At 38.9% G+C, this 16176-nt stretch overlaps 2 protein-coding genes across 3 annotated transcripts in view; one reads left to right on the plus strand and one right to left on the minus strand.

Moving 5' to 3' along the window:
- The first annotated feature begins 836 nt into the window (after positions 1-836).
- Positions 837-3726, plus strand: LOC125227979 (protein claret segregational). Its single transcript, XM_048132413.1, has 2 exons — positions 837-915; positions 1650-3726. The coding sequence occupies exon 2, from the start codon at positions 1650-1652 to the stop codon at positions 3546-3548; it is 1899 nt and encodes a 632-aa protein (XP_047988370.1). The 5' UTR covers positions 837-915; the 3' UTR covers positions 3549-3726.
- A 6423-nt stretch (positions 3727-10149) lies between these two features.
- Positions 10150-16176, minus strand: part of LOC125227970 (inositol-trisphosphate 3-kinase homolog) — a 130211-nt gene continuing 124184 nt past the window's right edge. Inside the window, exons 1-3 of one of the 2 annotated variants that reach the window (XM_048132393.1) lie at positions 11768-11982; positions 11509-11652; positions 10150-11278 (exon numbers count right to left, since the gene is read on the minus strand). In XM_048132393.1, the coding sequence (XP_047988350.1) occupies positions 10349-11278; positions 11509-11652; positions 11768-11866 (1173 nt within the window). In that variant the 5' untranslated portion in view covers positions 11867-11982 and the 3' untranslated portion in view covers positions 10150-10348. Of the gene's footprint in view, positions 11279-11508; positions 11653-11767; positions 11983-16176 lie in introns of those variants that run through there. The other variant, XM_048132391.1, reaches the window with a different exon arrangement.

Consider the following 16176-nt stretch of genomic DNA (forward strand, 5'->3'; position numbering starts at 1 on the left):
GCAACTTCGTACTGCTCTAACTCCTAAATAAGTAGGTTTTTCAAACAACTTCATTCTATAAAAGATGCTTATTTTAATTCAATCTTTCATGTTTTTAAATTACAAACACTCAAAAATAATAAACACGGGCGCGCCATCTGTCGCAGCTGTGGTGCTTTACTCAGGCCACACGCTACAACCATACCGAGCGCATCGATCAGCCGCTTAGTTCCTACGCGCGCCAATAGATGGCGCTTTAGCTATATTGGGAAACGGGACAATGACGTCATCTTTTTCGTGCATGTCTGTCACTGTCTGTCTTTCACGTCAAAACACGAAACAAAATACCACGATTTGAAGTATACTCGGAATAACTTATCTACGAAATAAAAGTCTACGGTTTGATTTTACTTGTATCGATTATTCTACGATATGAACTGTCGATGAAATTAAATTATTTGAAACGTTGTCTTTGAAATAATATTCAAACAAGTGTCTATCGGCGATTCAAGGGTAAACCCTTCAAATCAATATGTGAGACAAAGCGAGATCACGCTACGACATTGCCAATTTTTAATTTCTTATCTCTTTTGTCAAGCTGTAAAAGTTCCTCAATATTACCTAGAAGGCCCTCATGTTTTAAATTGCCTCTTTTTTGTGACGGAAATGTCTTGGCAGACTTAGTTTTTCATAGAACTGTTGTTCAAGTTCCCTCATTTTTCTTCTGACCAGTTGGTTATGTTTTAGTATAATATATGAAGAATAGTTATTGATTCCGACACTATAAGGTACCCAATTCACTGGCAACACAAATCTAGCGTCACTTTTAAATTTTGAAAATAAAACCGTTTACGACGTCAGAACTGAACAACAGTCGTTTGTGTATAAGTGCAGTGGTTTAATATTTAAAATAAATCCATTACATGTGTTATTAACGTGAGTATTTGGTCTAAATTAGTGTTTTAGTTCACGTTGTTGCAAATTATGGTAATTACTCTATGTGTAGATTCGTTGTCACAGAAACACAGGATATTCATATTGGTCATAATTCGGCGCGCCGACTAGGTATCTCTTCGGTGCAAGTAGGTTTTATCATTTATTACCTAACTCTCGTCCATGATTTCTGAAAGTTTTAACTTTATACTGCGTTGGTGTTCATTAAATTTCTCCCTTGTATTTTGTCTGCGAAAATACCAAGGTGTTAGTAGGATAGGAACCTTGGTAGCTATTATAACGTTATCTACATGATAGTATCAATGGCATGTGCAATTACAGTATACCGAACATTTCCGGTTTTATTTAAGTTTTTCCTATTTACAAAAAAAGTAGAGTAACAGTATTCATATCATATTACAACAGGTTCTAACAAGTTTCCCTCCGGGCTATTAAATTTAAATGGCGGGCCTGGCTATAAGATGTTCTTTTTAATTGAATAGATTTAAGTATATCATAACTACTGAACAATCATTATTTTTCATCATTTCCACAATAGTTATACCTATTGCAATTTGTACGAATGACATTGCTCATTCTAAGCATTGATAAAAATGTATAGTGCCTACTCATACCATCCTTACAATCACTATGGTTAACTTAAAAATCTTAATTTGAAGAATTACAATTCGTATAATTAAAATCTAAATATAATATTTAATTTTTGTCCATTTCAGATGTCGAGGATACCTAAGTTACCGGTCCCTGCAAAAGAAAATAGACCCGGGCTCATAAATAGACGTCCAATATCAAGAACTGTAAATGGCCTTAGCGCAGATGACAAAAAGAATTTGTTATTAAACCACACTAAGCCAGCTGTCCAAACTGGCCCAACGTCTTCCACCACTGGGGCACGACTCAAAAGGGCTGCTACTGCACCAGCACCCACAGCCAATGCAGCCAAAGTTACTAAAGTCGAGAGAAAACCACCAACCGCTGCCCCAAAAATCCCACCTTATGATTACAAAGCAAGGTTTAATGACTTGTTAGAAAAACACAAAGTGATCAAAAATGATTATAATGACTTAAAATATAAACATGAAGAAGTTGCTGATGACTATGAAAAAATCAAAGAATCTGTTGAAAGCACTAGTAGAGAGAAAGACATGTTAAAGGATAAATTGCTGAATGCTTTAAATGACTTAAGAGAAAGGACGACTGAATTGGATAGTATTAAGCTTGACCATGAAATACAGAAACGCGAAAATGAGGAATTGGTGCGCAAAACAAAAGTTTTGGCCGATGTGACATTTAATTTAAATAAGAAGACTTCAGAATTTGATACATTACAGGAGGAGTTAAATGATTTGACCCGGCGTCACAATGCCCTCCAGGAGGAGGCCAAGGTATTAAGAGAGAAATCTCTAAAGCTTGCTACTCTATCTGAAGACTATGATAAACTCACTGTTGACTATGAGGAAGCAAAAAAGAAGATATCAACATATGAAACTGATGTCGAGAAACTGCAGAACATTTTAGCTGGAATGTACCAGGGTCAAAGAGATCTGAGAAACACTATTCAGGATCTGAAAGGTAATATAAGAGTATATTGCAGAGTACGACCACCACTAGAGTCAGAGACAAACAAGCCATTGTTCAATCTTAATGTTGTGGATGCTTGCACTATAGAAGTCGAAAAGGTTGAGTTGAATGCATTATCCCAATCAACAAGGAAGGGCAAATCTCAGCACACCTTCAGCTTTGATGGTATATTCACACCACACTCCACTCAGGAAACAGTCTTTGAGGAAGTTTCAAACATGATCCAGTCGGCACTTGATGGTTATAATGTATGTATTTTTGCATATGGTCAAACAGGATCTGGAAAAACATACACAATGGAAGGAGGTTGCGGGCCTGACCAATATGGTATTATACCACGAGCATTCAACTTCATGTTCACTTGTATGGAGGATCTGAAAAGAATGGGTTGGCAGCTGACCATAAAAGCATCCTTCCTCGAAATCTACAATGAAGTAATTTACGATCTGCTGAACTCTTGCAAAGACCAGCTAAGCCATGACATCAAGATGGTTAACTCCAAAGGGACTGATCTCTATGTCTCAAACTTGAAAGAAGAGGAAGTTAAGAGTTCCCATGATTTCATCAAACTGATGATATATGCCCAACGTAACAGACAAACTGCCGCTACACTCAACAACGAGCGAAGCTCCAGGTCACATTCAGTTACACAGATTAAGATTTCTGCTATCAATGAAATACGGAAAGAGAAATACACAAGCCAGTTAAACTTGGTGGACTTGGCGGGGTCTGAGAGTGGTAAGACCACTCAGAGAATGGACGAGACCAAGCACATCAACAGATCTCTGTCAGAGCTGTCTAAAGTCATTCTGTCTCTGCAGACCAACCAGGCCCATATACCGTACAGAAACTCGAAGCTAACTCACCTGCTGATGCCAAGCCTTGGTGGCAATTCAAAAACCCTCATGTTGGTCAATATCAACCAATTCGATGAATGCTTTGGTGAGACTCTCAACTCTCTACGTTTGGCCACAAAGGTAAACAGCTGCCGAACAGCAAAAGCCAAAAAGAATCTAACAATGGTTGATACATAGTTTGTAATAATTGATTTTATCTCATTGACATGTTTATTGTAATACTTTAATTGGGCTATTGTAGTTCGAGTGATTGGGTGTCTTCAGAGAGTTTTTATACTTGCATTAGATCTTCTTCAACCTAGCGTTTTCCCGGCCTAGCGCCACGCGCCAGGGTCCTACTTACATTAGATATAAACAATTAATTCTAATACATTTGAAACTGATTGAAATATACAGGTTGAAATCACCGTGTATAGTAAAATTATCCTTCAACGTGACAGTTTTGTGATCTCCATACAAGTCTGTATAAGGTCACATCTTGAATTAAAACATTAGGACTGTGTTTGTCATTGACTTTATTAAACCAAAAAGCTTGTAATATTTTGAAAACTTTCTAGAAGAGCGCCCTTAACTTGAATAGGAATCATATAAATAGACCCTATAGTTTATAGATAAAGTTTTAACTTTTAATATTACAATTATTGCTTTAGTTTTGTCTAAACACTTTACTGGTGAACATGAGTAATTATGTCGTATCGTATTGTATCTGTAATGTTCTTTATTACTGTTAATATAATGTATTGATTAATTTTATAATCGTTTTTATCTTTAGTATCTCTACTCGTTTTGTAACTAATAATAATATAAATAAATATTATATAGGACATTCTTACACAGATTGACTAAGGCCCACGGTAAGCTCAAGAAGGCTTATGTTGTGGGTACTCAGACAACGATATATATAATATATAAATATGTATATATGTACATAGAAAACATCCATGACAGGAGCAAATATCTGTGCTCATCACACAAATAAATGCCCTTATCGGGATTCGAACCCGGGACCGCGGCTTAACAGGCAGAGTCACTACCCGCTAGGCCAGACCGGTCGTAATAGGTGCCTTGTATGAAAGTAGGTGAAACTTAATATGTATATTTTTACAACAACAACTAGCTAGAAAAGCTCCCATGATAAACTAGAGATGAAAATGAGGTGAAAAAAAAAATTCGAAAAAGAGAAACGAGTGGCGATAAATTAAAACACAACCGAAGGGTTTTTGTTTTCAGTACAGATGATGCTTTTTTTACGCACTAATGCGAGAAGTGGTTTATATCTTGTCAAGTCGAAACTTCGGAGGTCCATCTGTACTGAAAAACGTCGTACGATACACGTGCAAAAAGGAAGTTTGTAACTTGTGTCGATTTAGAACACTCCCTTCGGTCGTGTTTTAATTTATCGCCGCTCGTTTTGAACTCCATTTTTTTCGCATTTGTAATCTACTATTAACTTAAGATTCCACTTTTCGAATCACTCGCTACGCTTGCGGTGCAATATTGTTATATTTCACTTACTTCGGTGAGTTCGGTATCAATATTAGCACACTGACAACTTTGCCAAGCGAGTAAGTACCTAGTTATTTCAACCTTATAATAGGCAATCCGTTTGTCGCGAATGAATGGGTATCCTCCAATGTCCTAACATGGTCACGACGTTATTCTGCTGTCGTCGTGTTGTTTTTACGCATATGAAACGATAAAAAAGCGCAACCATGATATCACTACATAACGACGCCAGCGTCAACGTACACTGCAGCTGATATATCGGAGCTGCCAAAGCTCCACAAATATCGGAACACGTGCTCAAACTTCTTGACAATAGAGGTGTGTTCCGATGTTTGTGAGAGCTTTGGCAGTTTCGATAATTTGATGGAGACTACAATTTGAAGAAACTACTTTGTTATATTTTGATTTTCACGCCATCTAGCGGATTTTCGCTGTATCTCTGATACATGATGTTTGTAACGAAGCTAATGACATTTTCGGATCGCATTCATACTTTGTACTCATGCCAACAGATGACACCACTTTGTCAATTATAACACCATATTGACTGATTATACACAGGGTGTTACTTTTATGTACTGTAATTACTTACGACGTGAATGTACCGGCTGGGCCCTGCAACTAAAGCAAAAAAAATAACTCTAGCTCTAGTTAAGCACTACAACATTATCAGGATTTTAAAGACTGGAATGTTAACATATGAAACCATAACTATTTTCTATTATTGTTGTAGATGGCGATACTTGACGAATTAACATTTTATAGATATTGTCGTCACATCGTATCGTTTTTATAGCTAAAAACAAATACGTTTTTTATATTTGGTGTCTTTGTTATTTGCCTCTAATTACATGATTCGGTCAAATTGTGTTCGAATGTATGGAAAATTAAAAAAAATTAAATCCAGCAAAATTTTAATGTAGTATGGTACCTTAGGGTAAGGTGCTTTGCGCACACTAGCGTCCCCTACCGTCCCCCTGACGCAACACCCCCTTTTAGCACGAAATAGGTCCCGTTTTACGGTTTTTCTTCATTTTTCAGAAAAGTATCGGAGTTAGGGAAAAAGTGTCTACGAAAGAATTAATTCTTATTAAATTTTAGACAAAAAAGATTGTATGCATTTTTTTGTAGCACTTACCATATTCGTGCATTAGCTTGTTGAAGTTCGATATAACTCAGTGTCAGTACTTAATGAAATAGTCATATGTGTATTAGTGGTTTAATTTCAGAATTTTGACAAAGTTTATCAAGCTACTAGTTTTTGCCCTTCTGAAGTACATATTTACTTAATTATAATACGATATTTACAACAAAAACGGTCACGGTTAGTGATGCATCAGTTTTTAGTGAGTGGGCAACTGCAGAGTTACATCAACGAAGACGTGCATTGTATGCCTTGTATGAGGAACGGCGGTTTAATACGAGTGATGAATTTAAAGAACATGTCAAACAATTTTCGAAACAGTTTAAATTAGATTGTCATACCGCTAAACGTAATTATTTAAGCAAGAAAATTAAAAGTAGTTCCGATATAATTAAAGCAACGTGGAAAGTAATTAACGTGGAGACTGGTCGATCAAAGCAAAGAACAAATGAACTGAAATTAAAAATTGATGGCAAAATTGTAGATTCCAATTTAGAAGTAGCAACAGAATTTGAAAAGTTCTTCACTGATATACCAGTTTCCACAACTAGGCACTTAAATTCATCACCTGCATCTGCCGTTACATTGTTAGAAGATAATGTCACAGAATGTAGTAGAGACCTTGTATTTGAACATGTTAGTACCTCAGATATAATTAAGGCATTTCAATCAATTAATGTTAAAAAAACTTGTGACCTTTGGGGAGTCTCTGTCCATGGTGTTAAATCTTTAATAGAAATTGTAGCGCCTGACTTGGTAGTTATCTTTAATAACAGTGTTGATTGTGGTGAGTTTCCTGATCTTATGAAACACAGTAAAATCATTCCATTATTTAAATCTGGTAGCACATCCGACCCCACTAATTTTAGACCGATATCAGTGTTACCGACATTCAGCAAAATTTTTGAAAAGTTAGTGTTATTTCAGCTATTGCAACATTTTAACATCAATAATCTAATGCACAATAAACAATTTGGTTTTACACGGGGTCGCTCAACAACCGACGCTGGTGTTGAGCTAATCAAACAGATTTTCGATGCCTGGGAGGAGTCACAGGATGCCTTGGGTATCTTCTGTGATTTATCTAAGGCTTTCGATTGCGTCTGTCATGAAACACTGATCAGGAAATTGCACTACTATGGAGTGAGAGGATCGGCACTGAATTTAGTCAAATCTTACTTACACGATAGAATACAAAGGGTCGACGTGAATGGACAGCGCTCACCGGGGTCACTAGTCTCTATGGGTGTACCGCAGGGATCAATATTGGGGCCTTTCCTGTTCCTTATCTACATTAATGACCTGCCATATCTTGTAAAGACCCACCATGATATAGTATTGTTTGCAGATGATACTTCCCTTATTTTCAAAGTCAAACGTCAGCAACAAACTTGTGAAAATGTAAACAATGCTATTTCCGAAGTAGTTAATTGGTTTAGTGTTAATAACTTATTGTTAAATGAGAAAAAGACTAAATGTATTAAGTTTGTAACGAGTAATGCTAAAAATGAACAAGCAAGTGTCGTTGTGAAGGATGAGGAATTGGAACTGGTAGATAGTACAGTTTTTCTTGGCATAACTTTAGATTCTAAACTTCAGTGGGGTCCCCATATTGCTACCCTCTCGAATAGACTGAGCTCTGCAGCATTTGCAGTGAGCAAGATCCGTCAGTTAACAGACGTGGAAACAGCTCGATTAGTTTATTTTAGTTACTTTCACAGCATTATGTCATATGGTATTTTACTATGGGGCAGTGCTTCAGAGATAAATACCATATTTGTTCTGCAGAAGAGGGCTATTCGAGCAATATACAAAATGAACCATAGAGACTCACTTAGAGATAAGTTTAAGGACATTAATATAATGACAGTGCATTGTCAATATATTTATGAGAATATTATGTATGTACATAAAAACATTTGTAAATTTAAGAAAAACTGTGATGTACATAATATAAACACTAGAAATAAGCATAAGCTTGCAGTGCCCTTCACTCGGCTCCATAAAATTAAAAAATCATTCATGGGTAATTGTGTAAGATTTTATAACAAACTTCCTAATGCCATCACTGAACTGTCTTTTAATCGATTTAAACATTATGTAAAGCGTATACTGATCTCTAAAGCCTACTATAGCACACAAGACTACATGAATGATGAAACACTGTGGGATACAAGTATTGCTGAAAACCATTAATTATATAGCTTATTAATGATGATATTGATAATTCAATGTATTTTTACACAATTTTTTTGACATTTAGAATTTATTCTAGAAGTTTTTATACTAGTATTTTTTTATACAATTTAGATTGATATCATTTTATTAAATCAATGTAGTTTTAAAACAATATTGTTTATTGCACCAATAAATTGCTCTGATATTTAGAATAAGATGAATATTGTACACTGTTGACAATTTAAAAGTGCTTATTGTAAGCCTATTTGAATAAAGAATATTTTGATTGATTGATTGATTGATTGTACCTTTTTACCAAGATTCAAGCCTGTAGCTTCAAATAAAACTTATTCCCCATACAAACTTCAGCCAGCCTCATTTTAACTCTCTCTTTTTTTTTAATAGCCTATATTGTTTCCCACTGCTGGGCAAAGGCCTCCCCTGCTTTCCGCCACTCGTCACGGCTCTTTGCATGCTCCCGCCAATCGCCACAAAATGAGTCCAGGTCTTTCCGCCATCTCAATTTTGGCCTACCTCGGCCTCGGGTAATTTGTGGTGCCCATTCGGTCGCTATTTTGGCCCATCTGTCTGGAGGCATCCGACAGATGTGTCCTGCCCAATCCCACTTGAGCTTGGCTGCCTTTACACCCACATCTGCGATACCTGTTTTGGAGCGCAACTCCGTGTTCCTTATCCGATCGATTCTGCGGACTCCGAGTATGCTGCGCTCCATTGCTCGCTGGCAAATCTTGAGTTGGGACTTTTGGGCTTCTGTTAATGACCAAGTTTGGGCGCCATAGGTTAGGATATGTCCACATGTCGACCAGTTTTCGTTTTAGTGCTATTGGAAGGTTGCCCTTCATTAACGCCTTCATGGACCAGAAGCTCTTCCAGGCATTAACTCTCTTAAAGGATAAAAATCCAAAAACGCTGAAATTAGTTTCTTTCCATTGTAATTTTACCTTTATAGTCTTTACACGAAGTTTCAAGCTCATATTCTCAAAATAAAAGTAGATTCTCATACGAATTTTTTACACCAAATTCCTTCCTTAGCGGGTTCGTAGACCTTAGAAGTAACCTACGTGTCAAATTTGGATTCTTTAGCATCAGCGGTTTGGGCTTTACCTTGATTTAAGTCAGTCAGTCACTCAGGACTTTGCCTTTTATGTATGTAGATAATATGAAAATAGTGCATGATATCAAAAAATATTATATGACCTTTCTTCTTGGGAATTTCATGAGCATTATTTCTTTCATTGACAACTTTTTTCTAAAATGTATACTTTCCCCAAAAATTAAAAAAAAACTAAATTTTGGGACATATTTTAGGTGGTGAGGTCAGGTGGGGGGGAGGGGACGCTAGTGTGCGCAAAGCACCTTACGCTAAGGTATCAAACAGCATTTATTTTTATTTGGATTTAATTATTTTTTTCAAAAAACACAGTTTGACCGAATCAACAGCCAAGAAGTGTGATTGTGCCTCTGATTGTTACAAATAATTTTATGGACTTGTCAAATCACAAGAGTGAACGTAAAAAAAGCCTACAAAGTGAGGGCAGCACTAGTAGTGCACCTAGCGAATTAGGTAAGTAGCGGCGTCGTAGACATGCTTCACATACCTACTTCCAATGTTAGTCGACTCTTGTTACTAAAACTGCCATCGAATCTCTATAGGACGGACGTCGGACATGCCCTAGCATTGTCGCTTCTTATTTGCAAATTATATAGTTGATTTTAGTTTGTATCTAATAATAGACGGTAAACGTCCGAGTGCTTGTTGCTGTCTCACTACCTATACTTATGTCACCTTTAATATGTTAATTATCATAGAGAGATTTGACATTAGCATGTCGAGCGCTAGGGCGTTTGTTTACCTTAGTAGATCGTCTCTTGTACCTATATCTATTGGTTTAAATTGAGTAGTAGGTAGGAAAGGTATTAAAACAACTGTTTAAAAGATAAGCTTTTTTATATCCATACAAAACGGACTGGATGAAGTATAAATCGCAATTCTCTCATATTCACAAATAGCATATAGTTTTGTGTGCTCCTCCTTGTGGCACCTCGAGCGCTTGGAACGCGGCACGCGGGCTCATGTGAGCGAGCGACTGTCGTCGCGAGGCGAGTCCAGGGTCCTCCCGCCGGCCGTTCAACGAGACACGTCGGGCTCCGCCGCCGCGTCGTCGCGCGCCGGCAAGTCGGCCGTCTCTATTATGTCTATCAGTCTATCCAATCCGTAAAGAAAGCCTTCCTCGTGGTTGCCTTGCTCCCAAGGCGCGCGGTGGGTCACTTCCGCGCCTTCGGGCACGCTTCTAGTCTTAGCGAAGTCGATCAACCACGCTCCGGCGCGTTCCTCGTCATAAATAATGAAAATGCTGCTTCCGACGATCTCATGTTTCTTGAAGAAATCTGAGCGTTCAAACAGGTCTCTGATTTCACGGAGGCGAGAAGCGATGGCGCGTCGAGCGCGGTCGTTCTTGCCCAGGAACCGCGCCACGGTGGCCGCCACCTGGTCGGGCTCGCGCACGTTTTGCAGGTCCGTGAGGGGCGGTTCGCCCGGGAGCTTGACGGCTTCGATGCGGAAACCCTGTTCGGCGGAGGAGGAGCGCTGCTCGCGGAACTGCATGTAGCGCAGCTTGGTGACGGCGCGCGCCGCGTGCTCCGCCTCGGTGGGCGCGTTGGGGTCCAGGCGGACCATTTTCTCGTAAAGGTCGGCGCGGGCCCTTGCGTTGCTGACCTCGTCCTCGAGGAAGGTGCGGGTTCCCATCTTGACGTCCATGACGTGGGGGTCGCGGAAGCCGTGCAGGAGGTCCTGGAGCTCGATGAAACTCTCGCCGCCGTACTCGAGCTCGCGGTAGTAGCGCGGGATGGCGGCGCGCATGTGCGGGCAGGCGGCGAGCGCCTCGTAGGCGTCGCGCTCGGGGTTGTGGTGCGGGTGGTCGCCGGGCGAGCGCCGCTTCCACACCGTGCCGGGCCCGGCGGGCGCCAGCGACCCGGGGTGCCCCGCCAGCTGGAACCATTCCGAGGAACGGGACTTCAGCAAAGCGTCTGATGCCGGGGCTGATAGCTCGAGCGCGTTCTGTAAACAAGGAAATCAACTATTAGTCTCTATAAAGACATTACAAAAGAACCTAGTATATCACTACAAAATTAACCTAATATTTGTTTTTTATTACTATGTAATAATTAGATTCCTAAGATTTATTGTTTTGAATTTCCAATTAAATAACGATTAGTTAATTGTCCGCAAGTAATTTCTAATTAGAAACATTAACAGAAAATTGATAGTTTATTAGTAAAGATACTTACAATAGCCAGAAACTTGAGGAGCTCCGATGGCTGTGCGGGGGCGACAGGAGGCGCGGCTTCAGGCGAGGAGCGGCGCCAGCGCTTGAACAGCGCGCCGTCCTCCTTGCCACGCCAGCGGTCTTCATCTTTGCCAGGCACAGCTACCTGTGACAACCAAACACACTCGGTCAAACAACCATCTAATATCACATTTCACTGCATGTATCGATCACAATTCGGGATATCACTTGATAAAATCCACACACGAGTAGAAACGTACCGCAATAACTTTATTAGCGGCATAGATAAGTCCACCAGGGCCGAGCCGGCTGAGCACCGACTGGCGGGAAACACTGTTCATCTTGCTAGTGACGGTCATGGCGCGAGTGCGTGCGGCGGAGGCGCGGGCGCGAGTGAGCGATAACCGAGGAGTATCAATGCGCGGGCAGCGAGCGACGTGAACGAGCGACTGCTGGACAGCGAGTGATGCCGGTGGGAGGGTCGTCCACGTATATATAGAGACCTCGGCTTTCTCGTGACGTCACGCCCCTTCGGTCCGCGCCTCGTCTCTCGATTTTCCTGGCGCCTCGTATTTTTCACGAATGCCTAGTATACGATACGACAGATGCATTCATTGGCCCGCCTCCGCCACAAACACTCGGTAGCACCAAATAGTTCATCAAAATACATACGCATTAGGCGAACTATCTCTGTATTAAGCTCTGTGGGTGTGTGAATGTGTATATATTTGCTTATGAGTTATGGGACTTGTGAACAAACAGTGGTTTTGGCAATTTTCGTAATCTTACAGAGTAAATAGGCATATAAGTACATAAGTATGTAGCTAATTTTAAGAACACTCATGTTTGTACGAAGCATGCTAGCAGATTACGCATATACCTACCAATCTTAAATTAGAAATAAAATATCACAACTGTTCATTCTAAAATATGCAATTATGGTACCTAATACCTACTAACTATCTAATATATCTATAATATATATGTAAAATGTAAAATTGTCACACAAACATGAATCCTGAAAATAAAAACTACTTAGGTACTTGCTTTTTAGTCGGGGAATGAAATAAGAGTGCTATCTGGATAATATAGAAATTTAAGTAAGTAGGTAGTGTAATGCCTGTTGAATTATGTCCGTTTTAGCAAGCAATTGCACTCTTAGTGCGTTTTCACATTATCCGATCCGATATCGGATGTCGGACCGATATCCCATATATATTATTTACGCCGCTATAAGTATCTTTGATTTTTTCCTTTGAAATCCTTCCGACTTCCCATATCGGATCGGATAATGTGAAAACGCAAGTACTCTAGGTACCTATTTCGAGTTCATCAAAGTACCTACATATTTCGAGTAAAAGCGTAATACCTAAAACAATATAATGGCGTAGTTATTAGATATTTTAACATTACTAACGAGGGTTTGGAATTTATTACATTAGGTACCTTATTAGTTTACATATAAATCTACCGTATTGACATCATAATTTAGGTTACCTAATTAATTTACCTAATAATTTTTTATACCTATGAGTAATTAGGTATGTAACTTGAACTAGGATAAATGATATTAACTCATGAAAGACACGACATGAAAGATAAGTTAGTGTGTGATATATTTATATATTTCAGTTTAGTGTTACTAGTTATTACGTATCAACTTTCCTAGCGTAATTTTAAAATGCCTTTATTTTAGAAACTCTATTAGACCCCGTTTAGCTATTAGGTCATGTTTGATATCTTTTTCGAGTAAATCAATAATGTAGAATTCATTTTTGGTACTAAAATTATAATTTAACGGTAAGTAAAATTAAAAAAAAATAAAAAATTTGAAATTTTCATCCATGATTTACAAATTCAAGTCATCATAAATGACAAACTGTTTGCTTTTTCTATAAATAAAAAATATGATATGAAAGCCTATTTAATATAGATTATAAAAAATATAACTTTTATTCACCTTCACAAACGTTAAGTTACACAAAAAAATTACTTTAAGACGCGCGGCGTCGGGACGCCGCGAGCGTAATTTTAAAATACCTCTATTTTAAAAACTCTATTAGACCCGGTTTAGCTATTAGGTCATGTTTGATATAGTTTTCGAGTAAATTAATAACAAAGAATTTATTTTTGGTCCTACAATTATAATTTAATGGTAAATAAATAAAAAAAAAATATTCATCTATGATTTGCAAATTCAAGTCAACAAAAATGTCAACTGTTTGCTTTTTCTTTAAATAAAAAATATGATGTAAAAGCCTATGCGTATGTCACCAAACACCCAGACAAGTTTGGTGGAAACTTCCTTCACGAACCTGCTTGGTGTCTGATGACCATGGTCCAAATGTTTCAAATGCAATTGCCGCAAATATGTAGTTGTTGTTTAAAAATGCATATTTGCGCGTTTAAGCTGGGCGTTTTGCAGCAGCAGTCCCTGGTTTCTGGGCCGAACGTTAGACGTTGGACGGAGCCAAGGTATCCACACAGGTCACGCGCCAAGGGTCGTCCCAGAAACCAAGGCAAAAGCGAGCAACCATCAGGCCGCTTTCCGTCTGCTGTTGACAAGCCGACAGGTTCGAGGGTTGTCGGTATGTTCGCTGTGCCGAGAGCCTTGCGGATTAAATCGTTAAGTGCAGCGTGTCACAAAATTCGGCCAGCACTAGACTGGCAGTGGAGTCCGTGGTGTCCTAATGCGTCGGCAGCAAGGGTGTGGTTGGCATGTCTTTAGCCCGTCTTAGAGAAATGGCAGTATATGATGAAGTAAGGCAGCCTCGGAAGGAGGTATGTTTTCCAAGTGTCGATCTTTTCTAGTAAAGAGGTTCTTCCGGCACTCATTCACTGTTGCGTAAGGACCCTTAATCTGAAACAATATGTGCATTGTCATTTTATTTAAACAGATTCTGCAACTATCAAATTACAACATTTTGGTGGATCACCTTCACTATTACACACTTACCTATCATACAAAATAATTACAAACTTTAGTAGAGCCTATCTATGATATTGCTCCATCTCGTAATAGTTTGAAGCCTTGGGTGGCCATGTTTCTCCCTTGTTGATCGTTTCAAGCTGCGTTTATCGTACCTATCCCATACTATGTCTAATCTAGAAACGTTTTCTTTTGGCTTTGAAGCTTAGCCAGGCCACCCAAGGTGTCAAACTATTACAAGATGGAGCAATATCAGAGGCAAATCAGATTCTACTAAAGTTTGTAATAATTTTGTATGATACGTAATGTAAGTGGGTAATACTGAAGGTTACGTGATCCACCAAAAAGTTGTAATTTGATAGTTGTAGACTCTAAAATGATAATGCACATATTGTTTCAGACCAAGTCGTTGCGCAACAGTGAATGAGTGGTTGAAGTACCTACCTCTTTAGGTACCAGAAAAGATCGACAATTGGAGAACATACCTCCTTCAGAGGCTGCCTTGCATCAGCATATACTGCGCACAGTGTACCAGGGGCCCATTTCTCGAAGCTACAAGTTACAATTTTCAACTGGTTGTCAATGTCTAATATGACAAGTTGGAAAGAGACTTCCGCTTGTAACTTGTAACTTTCAGTTTTGAGAAATGGGACTCAGGGCGTTCTTGTTTGGAGTCAGGCGTTGGTGCCACACCAAAATTTGCCAAGTCCGTCTTCTTGGGGATGGAAGGAAGAAGGAGACGAATGGGTAGTGTGGTACCCATTCGTCTCCTTCTTCCTTCCATCCCAGTCAGGCAACACTGAAGTGGCCAGTATATGCTTAGAAGTTACAAGATGTAAATGTAAATCAGGTTGCAAACACCGATGTAACTGCATAAAGAGGGTAGAGCCTTCTTTATGCAGTTCCATATGTACCCAGCTATGTCTCTGTGAAGGGAATGTAGAGTATGAGTATGAGTAATCTGTCAATTAGGACACCACAGACTAAACTATAAGTGCTAACTTTTCAGTGTTGGATACTCTATGGCAGTTCCGACTCAATTATAATAAGCTCATTATAATTGACTTTAGTTAACTATAATAATTTCAAAAATAGAACTTCATACAATTTCTATACTAATTTGCGATATCTGGCAAATTTTCCTGCATCTGAAACACATTTTTTTTATCTGTCGCGTTATCGGCCAATCAGAGACGGTTATTACAAACAATTGGTTGCTAGGTAATTCGATGTTGATACAACGGTGAACGACTCTATTGACATTAATTTTAACTTGCATGAATGGTGATATTTCCGTCCATTGATGATGAAGATGATGACTCGTAGAAAAAGTATTGTATACAATAGTGATATAATTAAGCTTTTCACTCTCGTACCGTACTACACATGGTACTCGACTGAAAAGTTTTGTATTATATCACGATTGTATAAAATACTTTTATATAAATTTCTTACAGGATTCACTACAATGAATAAATAACAGGTACAGTCGGTCTTTAGATCGTGTGGTCCGACCCGAGTGTTGCCGTTGTCGACACCGGAGTCAATAATAATGAATCTTTTTCTATTTATGCATTAACACACCTCTGACACTGGCGATCAAATATATCAAAGAGGCGCGTTCCCCGCACACAGTCTAAGCTCGCGTAGGTGAACGCGTACTATCCTTTGTGAAAAGGCTTTAATATCATATTTTTATATTTATAGAAAAAGCAAACCGTTTGACATTTATGGTGACTT

Source organism: Leguminivora glycinivorella, chromosome 7, assembly GCF_023078275.1.
Source record: "Leguminivora glycinivorella isolate SPB_JAAS2020 chromosome 7, LegGlyc_1.1, whole genome shotgun sequence".
NCBI classification, from domain to species: Eukaryota; Metazoa; Arthropoda; class Insecta; order Lepidoptera; family Tortricidae; genus Leguminivora; species Leguminivora glycinivorella.

Coding starts and splice junctions, on each gene's coding strand:
- LOC125227979 (XM_048132413.1), top strand. CDS start 1,650: ATGTCGAGGATACCTAAGTTACCGGTCCCTGCAAAAGAAAATAGACCC.